This window comes from Mastomys coucha, unplaced genomic scaffold (genome assembly GCF_008632895.1).
Source record: "Mastomys coucha isolate ucsf_1 unplaced genomic scaffold, UCSF_Mcou_1 pScaffold13, whole genome shotgun sequence".
In the NCBI taxonomy this organism is placed as follows: domain Eukaryota; kingdom Metazoa; phylum Chordata; class Mammalia; order Rodentia; family Muridae; genus Mastomys; species Mastomys coucha.
This window is the reverse complement of record NW_022196895.1, coordinates 38,290,756-38,310,394: the sequence shown is the minus strand read 5'-3', so window position 1 is coordinate 38,310,394 and position 19,639 is coordinate 38,290,756. Positions and strand designations below refer to the sequence as shown.

Sequence of the window (19,639 nt, the reverse complement as noted above, 5' to 3'; positions counted from 1 at the left end):
AAAAAAAAAAAAAAAAAAAGAATGCAAGAGTGCTTGCTGCTTTACCACTGTTCAAAGCGCCAGCACCTCACAGCTACCTGTAACCCCAGGTCCAAGCATCCTCTTCTGGTGTGTATGCGGTGAGTATTCAGAGATTCAGGCATGTTTGCACACATACACATAAAAATAAATAACAGAAAAGTTGATTATGGTGGTACATGCCTTTAATCCCAGCACTTGGGAGGTTGAGGCAGTCAGATCTCTGTGAACTCAGGGCTAGCCTGGTCTATGTAGAGAATTCTAGAACAGCCAGAGCAATATAGTAAGACCCTGTCTCCAAAATCAAAAACAAGACAAACCAATAAAACCCCCACAAGCTGGACTGCATGATAGAAATGGAACAGGTGTTGCCTCTCACTGTAAATACCTCCTTTGCCAGAATGGCAAATGGGGGCTAGACAGGTGGCTCATTCGGTAAGAACACTTGCTACAGAGGACCCTGGTTTGAGTCCCAGCACCCACAGGGTAGCTCACGTCCAGCTGTAACTCCAGGCCTATAAAATCTGATGCCTCCTTCTGCTTCTTCTGCTTCTTGTGGTACCCACATGATACACAGACATACCTGAAATCAAAACGCTCATGCACATAAAATAAAATAAATATTTCTTCAAATAAATGTTTAATGTACTTATTGGACAAATTTACAGGCCTAATCTCATAGGTAAGTCCTGAGTTATCATCAATTTCCTTATGACCAACATCATCACTTGACTAAGCACACAACAGCATGAACAGCCTTGATTATGGTGGTAAAATATCCTGAGTAATTTTTTTTTCTTTTCTCTTTCAATGTTACTTCATTGTTCTTTCCTTTTTAAATTTATTTATTTATTTTATGTATGTGAATACACTATCACTGTCTTCAGACACACCAGAAGAGGGCATCAAATCCGATTACACATGGTTATAAGTCACCATGTGGTTGCTGGGAATTAAACTCAGGACCTCTGGCAGAACAGTCAGTGCTCTTAACTGCTAAGCCATCTCTCTAGCCTCTTCATTGTTTTTTCAATGTTACATTCAATGTTCTCTTTCTTCTCTACTTTAATGTTATCATAAATACTTTGGTGAATTTAGGATATTTTATACACATATATATACCTGGTTTGTGTGAGTGTGTGTGTGTGGATTTATAAATACTAGGACCACTTCTTGAATATAGCATTCCAAAGTGTCTCTTAAATAAATAGCATGTATATCAGAGTTGGTTTGGTCAGGTGAGATGGCTTATCAGGTAAAGGACCTCTATATGCACAATATGGAAAATGCTCACACACACATACGCACACTCACACACATATACAAATAAACAAATAAATATATTTTTTTTAAGAGTTGCTTTCCCAAAAGGATGTCTGTCCGATGTGGTCAATTCCACCTCCATGTTTGGCTCACTGAATTTGCCATATGGTGCAGATATGTTCAGGAGCTGTGAGCCAGAATTTCTCCATTGATTTTATTCAGTAGCATGCATTGCATATACGGAACTGACTCACCTGTAATCCGTGAATGGATGGTACACTTACTCCAGGCATGCAGTTATTGGGCTACCCTGACTGCAGAACATATACATGTGTGTTAATTCAACATACAGACACATAATTAGGACTGCTTCTCACATGCCAGAGACAAAGGGAAAGTTGAAGTTATATTCATCCTTCTATTTGGGGGTGCCCCTACATAACGGCCTGGGTTCCATCCTCAGTCCAGAGAGGAAGAGACATTGACAGATAAGAAGAGACTTTTAGAAGCAAGTCCCATAATATATGCCAGCTCTATGATAAGTAGGTAACAATAAAGTGTTATAATATAATCCCTCATCCTCACACTACCCCTAAATATATAGGCATTATTCACAGACAAGAAAACTGCAACCCATAAAGTCTACAGAATAATGAATACAAGAATCCAGCCTCAACGATGCCCTTTTAACTCCAGAGCGGATACCTTTAACTGTCACTAAATTATCTTGAGAACAAACCTTAAAACATGAGCTCTATGTTTAGCTCAAATCCATTCAACATTTTGTATTCTGCAGCTTAAACGCACTACCATCCGTTAGCTACAGTTCTTGGTAAAGAGAAAGTAAGACTGACTTTAAATAAGTTTTGTTTCCTTAGTTAAGGTGGATCCTTAACAAAGATTGACATTATTCTGTCATAGTTTTTGTTGGTTTTGTTGAGACAAATCTCATGTAGCCCACCCACACTGGCTTTGAATTCGCGTTGTAGCTTGAATTCGTGATCCCTGGCTCTGTCTTCTAGGATTACAAGTGGACACCACTGTGTTCCGTTTACATGGAGTGCTGGGAATCAAACCCATCAGATCCATGCTAGGTAAGGATTCTACTTCTGCCGGGCGGTGGTGGCGCAGCACTTGGGAGGCAGAGGCAGGTGGATTTCTGAGTTCGAGCCTGGTTCTCATCTACCCCTGGATAGCCGCAAACTCACTGTTTAGCTAAGGAGAGCCTTGAACTCTGGAACCTCTTGTCTCAACTTTCTAGGTGCTGGGATTGAGGGCTGTTGGGGGATGGTTTTGCAAACTGTGTGTTCAGATGCTGATTTCTGGGCCCAGAGATCTGATTGCGGTCCTGATGTTGGTTTGTGATATTTGGAGCAACTCCAATCTCAAGGGTGTATAAAGACGTTTTCCATCACGTCTGATTGGCTAATAAAGTGCTGATCAGCCAATAGCTGAGCAGGAGAAGAGAATAGGGCAGGACAGGACTTCAGCTCCCAGTAGGCGGTCCCAAGCGAAAGGAGAGATACAGGAAGAGAGGGACCTAGAGGATTCACCTGTGAGGTCTGGAGAGAGCACCCATGAGGTCACGCAAGGAGCACAAAGAGCCAGGGCAAGACTCAGACTGTAGGTAACGGACTACAAGGCTGGGAAGTAGGTAGCAATAGATGGTTAAAATAGATGAGTATCTGCCCAGCATAGTGCCTGCAGCTTGTTAATAATTTTATTAGGTCTTTGTGTCATTTATTTGGGAGCTAAAATGGGCTAGAGCTGCCCCGTTGTTACCTGGGAGCAAAAGGGGCATAACCCCCTACTTCCATCCCCAGAATTATATTTGCAAAGGGCACATGCCATCAGGTTACTGTGCCACCAGAGATTTGAATCTTTTTTCCGTTCTAATTACCTCCTTTTCTTTTCTTTCTCTCTTTCTTTCTCTCTTTCTTTCTCTCTCTTCCTTCCTTCCTTCCTTCCTTCCTTCCTTCCTTTCTTTCTTTCTTTCTTTCTTTCTTTCTTTCTTCCTTCCTTCCTTCCTTCCTTCCTTCCTTCCTTCCTTCCTTCCTTTCTTTCTGTCTCTCTCTTTTGGTTTTTCAAGACAGGGTTTCTCTGTGTAGTCCTGGCTGTCCTGGAACTCACTCTGTAGACCAGGCTGGCCTTGAACTCAGAAATCTGCCTGCCTCTGCCTCCCGAGTGCTGGGATTAAAGGCGTGTGCCACCACCGCTCGGCTAATTACCTCCTTTTCATAGGTAGGCTTTAACCTGGAAGAACTTCAACACTGGGATTTCATGCAAAGGTTGACAAAAAAAAGTACATGAGACTCTTCAGAAGCAGAGTAGATTATTAATGTTAGCAAATACAGCATTGGTCCTAACCTTTACCTTGTGGCTAAGAACTGACCTAGCTGTGTAGTAAGAGAGAGATTGAAAGTCATTTTTGTGGCCAGTTGGTGATGGTCTGTTCCTCAACTGGTCACAGCACTCAGGTGACAGAGGCAGGCAGATCTCTGTGAAGTCAAGGCCAGCCTGATTTACAGATTGAGTTCCAGGACGGCCAGGGCTACACACAAAGAAACCCTCCCTGTCTTGTGGGGGCAAACATAATTTTTGTTTTCTCTGTGAATTTTATAAACATCTGAGTCCTTAAACTGAACTGTTGTAAAACTTCAAAGTAGGAAGCTTATGAGTGCAAATAGACCCCTGCTTATCTGTAGAATTTTAGGTTATTATCAAATTAAACAGCACACTCATCAAAATGTCAGTTTGGGAAAATCCATAGGGAATTGTATTATGTTAATATATTACTATATATTATACTATGTATATATACTATATATTATACTATATATATATATACTATGTTAATATAGTACATATTATATATATGTCCATATGATTTTGTGTTTACACACAAACATGCATTTTTTGTTTTGTTTTTTTGTTTTCTTTTTTTAAACATTTTATTTATTTATTATTTATTTATTATAAGTACACTGTAGCTGTCTTCAGATGCACCAGATCTCATTATGGGTGGTTGTGAGCCACCATGTGGTTGCTGGGATTTGAACTCATGACCTTTAGAATAGCAATCAGTGCTCTTACCACTGAGCCATCTCACCAGCCCTGTTTTCTTTTTTTAAAGATTTATTTATTTATTATATGTAAGTATACTGTAGCTGTCTTCAGACACACCGGAAGAGGGTGTCAGATCTCATTACAATTGGTTGTGAGCCATCATGTGGTTGCTGGGAATTGAACTTAGGACCTTTGGAAGAGCAGTCAGTGCTCTTAACCTCTGAGCCATCTCTCCAGCCCCACTCATGTTTTAACGGGAAGACATACCACTTAGGGTTATAATGCTTCTTACAAGACCTATAGACTTACCTAACAAAAACCCCAGTACGAATACCAAAACTCTAGTACTTCTCTGGAGTTTGTTGGACAGGTGAGTTCTACAGCTCCTCCAAATGACATAGGCTATCAGTGTTGCCAGATTTGAAGAAAAGTTCCTATTGCTAAATACACACACTTTGGATACAGGACTTGAACTGGATCTGACCTGGAAGTCTCCTTCCTGAGGACTATGGAAGCCACCAATGGAGAAAAGTAACCAGGAGTCCTCTCCAGCCATGATACCAAAGACCACAATAATGACCCGCATAAGCCACCCACAGAGGTCCAACAGAAGCACTTGAAGGTAACCAAAAGCTGTCTAAGTGGTCTAAGGAACTCGTGTTGGGTACTTTATATCTATATGAGCATCTACTACTGCCTCTTCCCTAAACCGGTATAATCTCTAACCTACTTTTACGTCCACAGGTAAGTGGAGTTCTCAATCCTCATCAAAGAAGCTTATGTTTACAGTAGACTGAGGCTGTTACAGAAAACCTCAACTGGTCAGAATGTAGAGAACAACTGACTGTGGGGTGTTCGGTCCCAACTGATAGATTTACAACCCAACTGCCACCCTTTAGGCTTTGGGAACATCTCAGGTGAGGAGACGGTAATATTGTAAGAGTCAGGGGACCAGGTCATCTGCTGAGAGACCGAGTTCTCTGTATAAGTCAGGAAAGCTGGACCAATCTCAACCATACGATTGCCTGGAGAGGTAAAACACAAGACAGCATGGATTGGGGAAGTCTCACAAGGCCCCACCCATGGATAAAGAGGTACAGGCAATGAGTAGTTGCTGAATGAAGGAGAATCAGTCTTCCTGTGGGAATGAGTTCCCTAATTTGTTATACAGAACCAAGTGGCCAAAGAGAGAGGGAGAGAGAGAGGGAGAGAGAGAGAAAGAGAGAGAGAAAGAGAGAGAGAGGGAGAGAAAGAAAGAGAGAGAGAGGAGAATTAAAGAAAAAGAGGCCATACATTTTAGAGAGAGGAAGCATCATGGGAGGGGGGGTTGGAAGGAGGAATGATACGAATGCAGCATCCATATATAAAATTCTAAAAGAAATTTAAATATCAGTTTGTCCTGAGTCTGGGTCATCTGGATCAACTCATCTGACTTGGAACATAAGTCATTTTAATAAGAGTAGCTGAAATCTTAGTTATGTAAAAGCAAGGTGATTTGGTAAACAAATTATGAATCAAGTTGAATAGTGTCTTTATTCTGAAAACAGATTTGTTTCTGGGAGAATTCTATTTTAAGGGGTTCAAATTTTTAATATATAAAAGTATATATACATATGTTTTAGAATATTTATATTATCTGCACGTGAATGTAAATACTGCATGATATGGTGGATAGAGAGAGGATTTGGACCATCAACAGCATGCTGATGGTGATGTAAATGATAGAGCCTCCATGAAAAGCAGTTTGACGCTGTAGGAAAAACCGAAGCTGTTGCTGGATGTGTGGCACACACCTGTCATCCCAGAATTTGTTCAGGTGGGGTTCCAGGCTTGACCCCCTTCCCTCCATGGTCTAGGCAGTTCCATTCCTTCCTTTCTCTCCAGCCCCACCCACTAGGAAAGCCTTCAAACTGAGAAGACACCAAAAAGCCCAGTCCTGCATCCCTGACATTCCTGACAGCTGTCCCCATCCCCTTCACCTGAAGTCACCAGCTACCCAAGCCCCTTCCAGAGGACCCAGCATCTACATCGAACAGCTCACAACTGTTTATAACAGTCACTCCAGGGGACCTCTTCTGGCCTCCGTAGGTATCCACACGCAAGTGGCATACACTCACACAGACTTACACACACACACACACACAGTATTATTTAGATCTTAACAAATGAGGAAAACCAAACAAACTGAAAAGGAATCATGGCTGTCCAGATGGCTCAGCCAGTAAAGACTCTTAACAGCTAAGCCCAAAGACCTGAGTTCAATCCTCAGGATCCACAATATGGAAGGAGAGAACCAACACGCCAAGTTTCTATTCTGACTCCCACTGTGGCACCAGCATGCATGCCTGAGTGTGTATGTGCAGGCATATATACTATACATACAAACCACAAACAAAACATTTAAATAAAAAATGTTTAAAAAAATAGGGTCACGGTGACTGCTTCGTGTCAGTCAGACTGGAGGGGCTTGCAGGTAGGGAGACCAGCTAGGATGCCGGAGCAATAATCTAAGCAGAAGAGAGAGTGGCAGTTTGTACTAGGTACATGGCGAGAGGCTGGACTCTGGATGTATGTTGAAGATAAAGTCAACTTGGTTTTGTTTTGTTATCTGTTTTTTGGTGGTGGTGATGGTGAGACAGGGTTTCTCTGGGTAACAAGTCCTGGCTGTCCTGGACTCCCTTTGTAGGCCAGCCATGCCTCAAACTGAGAGATCCGTCTGCTTCTGCCTCCCGAGTGTGGAATGAAAGGTGTGTGCCACCATGCCCAGCGACAATTTGTTCTGATGACAGATACATTTGGATATTAAAGACAGCAGTCATGATCGACACCAAAGTATTTGGCCTGAGAAGTTGGCCTGGAATGGGGAAAAATAGTTTTAAAGAATGGCTTGTATGGCTGTGCATGGTGGCTAATGTCTGTTCTCAACACTCTGGAGGTTGAGGGAGGAGAAATGAATGTTCCTGGATAGCCTGAGCTATATACGAAGAGTCTTAAACCAGACAACAACAAACCCACTGCTCCCCAGCTCCAACTATATTGCTGATCATCATCTGACTGCATACTCATCAAAGGACCCAAGCTAGCCAAGATGCATCAAATTCCTGAACCATAGGGGACTCTGGGAGATAATAAATGGTTTGTTGCTTTAAGCCAGTAAGGTATAGAGTAATTTTTTAGATGGCAAAAGAGGTTTTTGTTTTTTTTTTTTTCCTTTTTTCCTTATCTTAGGATAGATCTGGGTACTCATTACCCCGGAGATATATCTGAAAGCATTTAAAACTTTACATTTTAAGTCAAGTTCTTACTAAGTTGCCTAGACTGTCCTGAACTTTTCCTAATGTGTAGGCCAGGCGGGCCTTGGATTTGCAATTCTCCTTCCTCAGCCTCCTGAGCAGTTGGGATTCGTAGGCCTCTGTCATCAGGCCCGTATTTTTATTTGTTTCAAGACAGTCTTAGCATTGTAGACTGATCTGGACCTCCACACCTCCTGCCTCTGCCTCTCCTACTAGATGACAGAGATGCACCATCACAGCTGGCTCCAAAGCAATCTTTAATGATTCAGGTGTCACATGGCCTATATGAACCATGAAGTAGCTCTCAGTGCTCTGTGGAATGTCAAAGATAGCAGCACTTCCACCTTGCGCATGCCAAGTCTGGAGTCATTGCACAAGTGACTGATTCCTAATTCCTGGGAGTTACAGAGATCATCACTTTAAAAGGAATGTAGGCAAGATTTTCAGACATTTTGTACCCGGGAATGATAATTTCCCCAGTTTGGCTGCATTTGTCTAAAATAAAAAGCACTTTCCACTAACTTAATCACTTTTCCCAGCCTGTGGCTGTCAGGTCTAGAATTTTCATTAATTGACGAAACTGCCTTTCCATAGTATTATTTATTGCTCTTGATTGCTTGTCTCCTTCACATTTCCTGAGCACTTAGCTATGTACCAGGCATTGGCAAATATTACCCCTGTATGGCACAAGCTCATATTTTCTCAGCAACCTCAGGAGGTAAGTCTGATCATTATCTACAATTTCCTTGGAGGACTTAGATGTCCGAGGCTGAAGGAACTTGCCTAAAGTCACAGAGATAGACAAGCCTCAATTCAGACCTTGGCATCTGATTCCAAAGCCCATAAACATAACCACTGTACACACACCCCAATCTTAGCTGACTCATGAACTGTGTTGGAAGTGGCACACAGAATAATGTGGCCATCCATTGAGCTTTTAAGTCCTAAAAGGATTATTTTTTCTTCCCTTTATTTTTCTTCGTATTGCTTGGATCATGGGTGAAAAAAAAAGTTCAGCAGTGTGTGAAGGTTCATACCTGTGATTTGAGACCCTGGGTCATCGAAGCAGGAAGATCATGTGTTCTTGGCAAGCTTTGGCTACAAAGTGATCTAGAGGCTGGCCTGGGTTGCATAGTGAGGCCAGTGTGAGAGAAATCGGAGAAGTGTAAAGATAAAGGTGGAACATGAATATAAGAGAAGAGAAGCACTTATAAACTAAAGCTAATAGTGAACAGTCATTGAGAATCATGTACCTGGACCTCTCTCTTGAGAAATGTGCATAGTCCCTCCCTCACAATCCCTTATCATTTCAGTATAGAGAAATTAGGAGGACAGGCATGAAAAACAATGGCGTAGCAGGACTCAGACAAGCCAAAATTAATTATAGCCTTACACAGCTAAATTTAGAAAATGTACTATATTTAATGAAATAACCAGTGGGGCAGGTTCAGATGGGGGTGGGAAAAACAGGAAGAAACTGAGTTCTATTAAGAGTTTTGAAGTATGAATGTTAGTATGGTTAGGTAATCAGAAAAGGCATAGGACACAATTATACCACCAGAACCAGCTCAATTAGTTCAATTAGTGCTTCTTAGAAGCATGGGGAAAGCTTTTCCCATTACATTGGACTAATGTTTTTGGACTTATTTTTCTAATGCCATAGATAGTTAACATTTTAAGATGCTTACAGGCACATTGTGCATACAGACACAGGGTCTGTACACACAATCCTTCTCTCATCCTCATAGCAATCCAGTGAGGTACATGTTATTAGTTGTGACCTCAGGAAATGATGATGTTGATCTGTTTGATTCACAGCTGGAGCTCTTATCCACCATGCTACCTTCCTAATTTCATTTATTGATAGAAGGTAGGCCACAAGACCTAGCAAGAAATTAGTAATTCTTGTCAAAAAGTCATATTACTACTCATGAACATTTTCATTTTCTTTAATATTTTTTTAACGTGTGTGGGTGTTTGCCGGTATGTATGTCTGTGTACCATGTGCATATGCTTGCTGCCCTCAGAGCCTAGAAGATGGTGTTAGATTTCCTAGAATTGGAGTTACTGATAGTTGTGAGCCATCATGTAAGTGCTGAGAACAGGACCCTGGAGAAACAAGTGCTCTGCCCCACCCCGAAAAAACAAAAACAAAAACAAAAACAAAAACAAAAACAGGGCTGGAGAGATGGCTCAGCAGTTAAGAGCACTGACTGCTCTTCCGAAGGTCCTGAGTTCAGATCCCAGCAACCACGTGGTGGCTCACAACCATCCGTAATGAGATCTGACGCCATCTTCTGGTGCGTCTGAAGACAGCTACAGTATACTTCCATATAATAAATAAATAAATCTTTTTTTTTTTAAAAAAAGGGGGGACTGGCGAGATGGCTCAGCAGGTAAGAGCACTGACTGCTCTTCCGAAGGTCTTGAGTTCGGATCCCAGCAACCACATGGTGGCTCACAACTGCTGGTAATGAGATCTGACACCTTCTTCCAGTGTGTCTGAAGACAGCTACAGTATACTATACCACTGCTGGAGTGAGAGGGGCCGGAGCGAGCAGGGCCATCCTGAGTTCAATTCCCAACAACCACATGATGGCTCACGGCCATCTGTACAGCTACAGTGTACTCAAACACATAAAATAAATAATAGTAATAATAAAAAACACCAAACTCTTGGTGTTTGGTGTTGTAAATGTCTTTCATCCCAGCTCCAGGGAAGCAGATGCAAAAATGATCTCAGTGAGTTTGAGGCCAGTCTGATCTACATAGTGAGTTCCAGGACAGTCAGGACTACATAGGGAGATCCTGTCTCACCCCCCCAAAAACAAACAAACATGGTGCCACATACCTTTAATCCCAGCACTGGGGAGGTAGAGGCAGGAGGATCTCTAAGAGTTTAAGTCCAGCCTGGTCTACAGAGTAAGTTCTAGGACAGCCAAGGCTATACAGAGAAACCCTGTCTCGAAAAGCAAATGAACAGACAGACAAACCAAAAACACTAGCAAGTGCTCTTAATCCTTGAGCCGTCTCTCCAGCTTCATCCTCCATTAGTGAGTGTATTCGTTCACTTTTCTCCAGCTCTTTTATTGAGCATTTGCCCTTGAGCCCCTGGCCCTTGGCCTGACTGGAGGGAGCCAGGGAATGAAGCACCGATAACCACAAACATACATTCATAGAAAAGCTGGGATTGGGTAGACTGGGCTCCTCTGATGGAAACATGGAAGCAGCCAGGTAGCTCAGCATGTTTATTAGACATACAGAAACAATGAGGCAGGGCTATTATACACAACTGAGCAAGGAGGCATATGTAGGTAACCTTGGTTGATGCAGTCTCCATAGGGAAAGCAGTATTCAAATGGTAAATATCCAGGTGAGTGTTTTCTGTACTATCAACATCTGTACACAGACTAGCGAAGGCTTTTGTTATCCTTTTAAATCTCACCCTTGGGGGAGGGAGGCTGTGCCGGATTTTCCTGTAGGACTGAGGAGCTGGGGTCCTTGACACGGTCATGCCATATCAAAGACACACATTCACTTCAGGACTTCATTCACTCAGCGCTTCTCCATTCTTCACACTTTATTTTATTTTATTTATTTTTTATTTCTTTCATCTTCTTAACCGATGCTTCCATAGTCAAAGACACCATGACTCCTGAACAACAGCGGCAGCTTCCTTTTTTCACTATTATTCTGTTCCAGTCTTCTTCAGAATGCTCTTCCCAACACGGAAATAGAACCAATCCCTTCGGAGCTTAAACCCCTGAGTGGGGCTCTCATTGCTCCTGCTGGTTTAATGTCCTCCTTTTCCTTTCAGTCTCAACTTGCCAGGAAAGATAAGTCCATGCCTGCCGTGCTTAAGTGCCTCTCCAGCACGAGGAGAGTGCCATGTACATAAAGGATGCTAAATGGATATTGTTGAGTGAATGGAATCCAAATGACTGTTGTCCTCTTTTGTGGATCTAGGGATCAAACCTAGAACTGTGCACATGCTAGGCAAGCACTTAATCCTGGTTCCCTTTAGAAAAATGGATTTTAGTCATTTTAATGGGAAATAAGAATACATTTGAAGCTGGCCGGTGGTGGCGCACGCCTTTAATCTCAGCACTTCGGAGGCAGAGGCAGGCAGATTTCTGAGTTGGAGGCCAGCCTGGTCTACAGAGTGAGTTCCAGGACATCCAGGGCTATGCATAGTTTGTATTGACTGAATCACGTGTTTACTTTTGCTTTAATGTCTCATGTTCATTATATGCTCCATAAGACAGTTTTGTTCTCTATTCTTTTTTTTTTTTTTAAGATTTATTTTATTTATTTTATATGTATAAGTACACTGTAGCTTGAGCCATCATGTGTGTTGCTGCTGGGAATTGAACTCAGGACCTCTGCAGGCCCCGCTCCTTCGGGCCCAGCTTGCTCTGGCCCCGCTAGCTCCGCCCCGCCGGCTCCGGAGTAATACACTGTAGCTGTCTTCAGACGTACCAGAAGAGGGCATCAGATCTCATTACAGATGGTTGTGAGCCACCATGTGGTTGCTGGGACCCGAACTTAGGACCTTCGGAAGAGCAGTCAGTGCTCTTACCCGCTGAGCCATCTCACCAGCCCCTGTTCTCTATTCTGTTCTGGTTCTGTGTCAAGCTCATGGGAAGTGCTTAATAAGTAATTTGCTTCATGAAAGAGTTCAATTGCCAATGGGATTTGTGATGACATATAGTACAGGTTAGGTCACAATTGTTAAAGTACAACATCGGGGCTGGAGGGATGGCTCAGCGGATAAAAGCACTGACTTCTCTTCCAGAGGTCCTGAGTTTAATTTCCAGCAACCACATGGTGGCTCACAACCATCTGTAACAGGATGCACTCTTCTGGTGTGTGTCTGAAGACAGCTGCAGTGTAGTCATATAAATAAAAATAAATAAATCTCACTTGGGAGGCAGAGGCAGGTGGATTTCTGAGTTCAAGGCCAGACTGGTCTACAGAGTGAGTTCCAGGACAGCCAGGGCTACACAGAGAAACCCTGTCTCAAAAAACAAACAAAAACAAAAAACAAAACAACAACAACAAAAATCTTTAAAAAAGTACAACATCGGTCATAAAAGCTATGGAGGATGAGATTCTCTTACTCATTCAAAAATATTACAAAGTACCTGCCATGTGTCAGATACTGCTAAGCACAGTCCTACTGTCATGAAGCTTGAAGTCTGCTGATAAACAGGCAATTAAATATAGCTAGATTTTTTTTTAAAAGAGAGGTAAAGAACAGAGCACTTCATGGAATATATAGGACACATTTAACCCATACCTGGGGTGTTGAGTGATTTCTAAATTGTTAATAGTTACAAGAAGGTGTTGACAGAGCTTTCTTCTTTGTAGCCTAAGGCTCTTTCTTTCATCCAAAATTTTTTTATTGCACTCACATCATAACCAGGTATGCATTATACCATTATTAAATTTTATATTTCTATACAATTACTTCTGAAAAAAATTCTTGGGCTGGCAATATGGCTCAGCAGGTAAGAGGACTGATTGCTCTTCCAAAGGTTCTGAGTTCAAATCCCAGCAACCACATGGTGGCTCACAACCACCTGTAATGAGATCTGACGCCCTCTTCTGGTATGTCTGAAAGCAGCTACAGTGTACTTATTTCTAGTAACAATTAAATCGTTGGGTCAGAGTGAGCAGGGACGGAGGGATGGGGATTGACTGGAGTGAGCAGAGGTCCTAAAGTTCAATTCCCAACAACCACATGAAGGCTCACAACCATCTGTACAGCTACAGTGTACTCATATACATAAAATAAATCTTTTTTTAAAAATTCTTTAGTACTGTTGGTAGCCACACGTTTGAGCTGTTCGCCTCTTTTAAAGTACTTTGCAGACACTTAATGTTTATTGGATTACTTGATATTAATCTGAACACCAGAGAGTAAAAGCTATTTCTCGTCAGGTTTGCTCAATAGAATATTTTTTGTGCTGATGGAAATATTTTTGCATATTTGCACATAGCTATATAAGCGGGTGAGTACTTAAAATGTGTCTTATGAGTGGACTGAGCCAAGCTTCGAGAACTGGTGGGTTTCCAATCTCTTGCCTAAAGGTGCAGATTGTTTGGTAAGTGCTATTAAATGTCTACATGCTGAGCTGTTGAATGCCACAGGTAATAATAAATACGTGTGCATAGTGGCAAGCCATAATTAGCGCCTCACTTGCTGAATAGTAATCAATTCCGCATCCTGGCATCCTGACAGACGGACAGCTCCACGGGGTGAGAAGGTTGAAGTTCCTAATTCCACCTACTTTCGAGCGCACTTGCAGCAGTCCATCATTCCGAACTGCATCACGGATCTTGTAGTTCCACATAAGGTGACATCATTGCCGGTGTCACCTGGGAGTAGGCCTATAGCTACAGATAACTTCCGGTATCGCGTTGTCTTCTGGGAGTTGTAGTCCACACACGCTCGTTGGACTTCAGGACTCGTTGTCTGGGAACTACAACTCCCTGCTGTCCCCGAGATGCACCGGGTGTAGTCCAAGGAGCTTTGCGATTGCCTCAGCTAGTGAGAAGTGTGTGCTTTGGTGTCTTGAGAGGCTCGACTTCCACGATTGGGAGGGAAAAGTTGTACCCACATCTCTAAGGGATTCATTGGGGCCATTGTACTGGATCTTCAGTCGTTTGGGCGGCGCCATGGCGGTGAGTTTGGGCGGGAAGAGCGTCCTCAGGTTCGGGCCCTGGAACCCAGCTGGTAGGAACTCTGACCTCACCACATGCTGCCATTCGCCGAGAAGGGGGACATCCCTTTCTGAAAGACGCCTTTCCCTTGCATGAGGCAGGGCTTTCTTAGAGAATCAATTTGCTTCTCTCGCTAGATGAGCCAGGAACTTGCTGTCTTCCCTGTACATTGACTACTTGAATTCTGAATGCTGAGTTTTATCGTGTTCTTAATAAAAATAGAGGTAAAGAAGAACATTTAACATTTCAACTACAGCAAAAATTGGGCGTCTCACTGTGAATATGTTTAGTGCCCCCGAGCACTGACTTTTAAATATAACCCTAATTTAAAAATTAAGCAACTGGGCCCTGTCGTACAGATCTTGTAATCTGAGCTACTTTGGAGACTGAAGTAAGAGGATTGAAAATTAAAGGTTTGCGTGGACTACCGAATGAGTTCAGAGCCAACCCGAATAACTTAGCAGGACTGTCTCAGATAAGACGCGAAAAGGGATCCGGAGGGCTGGAGAGATGGCTTAGCGGTTAAGAGCACTGACTGCTCTTCCAGAGGTCCTGAGTTCAATTCCCAGCAACCACATGGTGGCTCACAACCATCTGTAATGGGCATCCGATGCCCTCTTCTTCTGTGTCTGAAGAAAGCGACTAGGTTTAATCTCCAGTACTGGGGAGTGGGATGGGGTAGGGAAATAAATAGCTTATCAGGAAGGAGGGTTATTAATTCCTGGTGTCCTCTTGAGCACGGTGGCCACGAGTTGAGAAACAGTTTTTCTTCCGGCTATGTACCCAGGTGGAGGAGCAGGGAAGGGTATTTCCAGGTAAGAACAATGACAAGAGGAACTGGAAGCAGAAACGATTGCCCAGGTGGATCCAAGAGAGGCAGTCAAATTCATAGGACTGGGTGGGCAGGCAGGCTAAGGATTGGTGAAAAAGTAGAAAATCCCTATAGGATTGAAGAGTTTTTGGAGCTAGATTTTTTTCCTTTTTTTTACGTAGGCCAGGTGGGCCTGAAACTCAGTGTAGCTCTTCCTGCTTCTTTTCCATATAGGGGGCTGGACTTCAGGGGTGCAGTATTGTATCCGGCTTAAAAGTAACTCATTTGTACTCTTCAGAAGATCATGGGTTTTCCCTTCCTTCTTTCTCTTTCTTACCTTCCTTTTTCCCTCCTTCCCTCCCTCCCTTCTTCCTCCTTTTCTTCCTTTTTGGAAGTGTTACTGGAAATTGAACCCAGTGCCTTGCACATGCTAGGCAAGTGGCCTACCATTATGTTGCATTCTCACCTTGAAAGAACTATTTATAGTCACTGTAAAATTTTTTGAAGTGTTTTTACACATGGATATTAGTATCCACTGTTAATGAGAGAAGTAGTGTTAGAGAGAGAGCAAGAGAGTGCAAGACAGGAAAAACTACAAGAAAGAGTGACTACAAGAGGCAGTGACTCATTTCTTCATTTTTATTCTGGTGATGTGTGTGTTTCTGATCTTGCAAGGTTAAATATCTGTAAGTAAATAATAATATAATTTGTATTCATGCAACACTTTGCAGTTTACAAAAGACAGTTGTGCCTAAAACAAATTGGAGCATTGAGAGAGTACTGAACTGGTAGAGTGAAAACCCGATAGAACGTATATAGGGTTCTGTATCTAGGAGGGCGTGGAGCCCAGGGCATGGGCAGGATAACAAGAGAAAGCAGAAATGGGAGTAAGGTGACAGTGTCTCACTCTTTTCACCAACTGCTGGCTAGCTGTCTCAAGTTCAGATTTGCTGTCTTGAAAATGATAATCACTTCATCCTTCTTGGGGTTGTAAGAGTGAGATGATGGTTTATAAGAGTGTCCTAGTAACTGCAGAATAGCAGGGCATGGTGCTGCATACCTTAATCCCAACATGTCAGAGGTAGAGGCAGGAGGATCTCTGTGAGTTTCAGGGCAGTCTGGCCTGCATAGTGTGCTAGGTTAGCCAGGGCTGCATAGTGAGGCTGTTGTTTCCAAAAGAAAACAACAGAAAACCCAGATGTCAAGCAAAATAAATGACATGCAGAATACCATGGATAAGAAGAGATTTGTTTTATATTAGCATCAAAAGCAGAATTCAGTATGCACTGGAGCCCTCTTCTGGTGTGTCTCAAGAGAGCAATGGTGTACTCATAATACATAAAATAAATAAAAAAAATCATTAAAAGGGGGGAGGGGGCTGGAGAGATGGCTCAGTGGTTAAGAGCACTGACTGCTCTTCCAGAAGTCCTGAGTTCAATTTCCAGCAGCCACAAGGTGGCTCACAACTATCTGCAATGGGATCTGATGCCCTCTCCTGGTGTGTCCGAAGAGAGCAATGGTGTACTCATATACATAAAATTAGTGAAAAAATCAGTATGCACTGGAGTAGAGTAGACTTATTAAGAAGTTGTTTTACAGGGCTGTAGAGATGGCTCAGCGGTTAAGAGCACTGACTGTTCTAGAGGTCCTGAGTTCAAATCCCAGCAACCACACGGTGGCTCACAACCATCTGTAATGAGATCTGGCGCCCTCTTCTGGTGTGTCTGAAGATAGCTACAGTGTATTCACATACATAAAATAAATAAATAAATCTTAAAAGAAAATAATTTAAGAAGTTGTTTAATAGTCCTGATGAGAATCTCAGGCATTTCCAATCTTTTGATGTTGTGACATGACTCTATTATCTACAAAGTTTGTGTGTGAGAATTGCACAATCCAGTTACCAAAAATAATATTTAAAAATATCAGGGTTTTTCTTTGTTTTTTTTTCGAGACAGGGTTTCTCTGTATAGCCCTGGCTGTCCTAGAACTCACTCTGTAGACCAGGCTGGCCTCGAACTCAGAAATCCACCTGCCTCTGCCTCCCAAGTGCTGGGATAAAAGGCATGCGCCACCACCACCCAGCAAAAAAAAATCAGTTTTTAAAGTAACTTTATGATTGGGCTGGAGCGAGTAGGGCCAGAGCAAGCAGGGCCAGAGCGAGTAGGGCAGGAGCTCAATTCCCAGCAGCCACATGATGGCTCACAGCCATCTGTACAACTACAGTATACTCATATACAGTAAATAAATAAATAAATAAACAAATCCTTAAAAAAAAAGTAACTTTATGATTTTGTGTTGGACCGCCTTCACTTTTCTAAGTATTCATGTGGTCTAATTAAACACGAGCAATATGGCGACAGCATTACATTGCAGTGCCTAATCTCCTCTGTCCTCCTCTATCTGTCTGTCTATCTTCCTGTCTGTCTGTCTGTCTGTTCATCTTTCTATCTGGGACAATGCCTCTCTTTGTAACCCTGTCCTGGAATCCATGTACCTACAGCTAAGCCTTAAACTCGAGGCCACCAACCCACCTAATGCTCCTGGTGAGTGCTGGGGTTTCAAGCATGTGCCACCATACCCAGCTCATATATAAATTTAAAAAGGTATTTAAAATGTCTTACATATTGATTTGAAGTAGATAGATAATAGCTGATTTTCTGTATGAGCAGAACTTTCTTCATCTGTTTATTTATTCAACAGACATGTAGTGAGCATCCTTTAGGTCAGACCCTGTTAAATGATGGGAGTTAAGTCATCAGGCAGAAGCCTGGGTGATTCAACCCAAAGGAGTTTGGCGATATTATACGTTCTAAGGGTTGAGCACAGATTAGGTAAAAAGTGGAGATGCCAAGTACAACTCGAATGCTACCTCTTGCCTGTTCTTGTTGTTTGTTTTCTTTTCTTCTATTAAAAGGTGTTTTTACTTGATTCCTGGAAACTACATGTTGAGTTCCCATATGATGTTTCAGTGCATGTATACGTTGTGATCCGGTGAAACATCTATTTCCTCAAACATAACTACTGCATAGTGATATTAGTTTGACCCTTTCCTGGAGTTCATTGTTGTGAGTCTAGGTATAGGATCATTGAAGGTGGGTGTGAGGAGTTCAAGCTGTCAGTGAGTAGCTTGATTCTTTGTGAACCTGACTTTGGTTTTTTCCTCTTGGTTTTTCCCACAGGTTCTCATGTTAGCCCAGGCTGGCCTCGAGCTTGCTGTGTGGCTGAGAGTGAACTTGAATTTTTGGTCCTCTTACTTCCTTGTCCCAAGTGTGGGAATTACAGGCATGTACTAGCATCCCTGGCTCTTACTTTTTAAAGCAATCTCTTTTGTCTTTTTGTATTTAATAGGAAAGAAAAGGAACAGCTAAATTAGACTTCTTGAAGAAGATTGAGAAAGAAGTCCAGCAGAAATGGGAAGCTGAGAAAGTGTTTGAAGTCAATGCAGCTCCATTGGAGAAGCAGAAGCAGACCAGGTGAGTCCGAGCAGCCTCGGGTTAACTGCCCGAGGAAGAGGGCGGTGAGAACGTGAGAGAGATAGCATCTGAGTGGGCTGAAGGTGCCTTCTGTGTTCCACTGAGGTCAAGGCAGCTCTCTCTATGGAATTCTTAGAGTTTGTTCATATCAAGATGTAAAGCAAAACAAAGAAACCCCACCAGCCCAAAAAATTCATTTATCCATGTGTGTGTTTGCATGTGTGTCATGATACTTGTAGAGGTCAGAGGACAACTTGCAGGAGTTCTGAGGATTGACCCTGAGCCTTTGCCTGTTGATCCATCTCGCCGGCAATTCAGATTTCTAAAATTAGTACTTTTCACATTTTGACAAAGGAGAATGTTTTGAAGTTTTATATTTACTGAGTGATAAAAGGAAAGAGTTTTTGTTTTTTTAAAGATTTATTTATTATTTACATAAGTACACTGTAACTGTCTTTAGACACACCAGAAGATGGTTGTGAGCCACCATGTGGTTGCTGGGATTTGAACTCATGACCTCTAGAAGAGCAGTCGGTGCTCTTAACCACTGAGCCATCTCTCCAGTCCCCTCCCCCACCTTTTTTTGAGAGAGATTCTTACTGATAGTTACCCCAATATGAATAAAATTTTGTAGGGTCACTGTATTTGTTGATCTTATTTAATAAACATGTATATTGCTTTGATATTAGGATAATTTTGAGACAAATTGTAGACAATGATTATTGGAGGAAAAATACTGCAAAGATTGTCCTCTCAAAGAATGCCACAAAAGCTGGACGTGATGGTGCATGTCTTTAATCTCAGCATTTAGGAGGCAAAGACAGGCACATCTCTGAGTTTGAGGCCAGCCTGGCCTACGGAGCGAATTCCAGGACAGCAGGGCTACATAGAAAAACCCTGTCTCAAAAAAACAGAAGAAAAAAATATTCCACAATAAATCTATGTTAAATTACTCAATTTGGATATGTTGACATATATTGAAGTCA

At 42.3% G+C, this 19,639-nt stretch overlaps 1 protein-coding gene across 1 annotated transcript in view; it reads left to right on the top strand.

The window, feature by feature from the left end:
* Positions 1 to 14,083: 14,083 nt before the first annotated feature.
* Positions 14,084 to 19,639, top strand: part of Lars1 (leucyl-tRNA synthetase 1) — a 59,552-nt gene continuing 53,996 nt past the window's right edge. The window contains exons 1-2 of the mRNA XM_031365570.1: positions 14,084 to 14,327; positions 18,529 to 18,653. Of these exons, the coding sequence (XP_031221430.1) occupies positions 14,322 to 14,327; positions 18,529 to 18,653 (131 nt within the window). The 5' untranslated portion in view covers positions 14,084 to 14,321. The remainder of the gene's footprint in view (positions 14,328 to 18,528; positions 18,654 to 19,639) is intronic.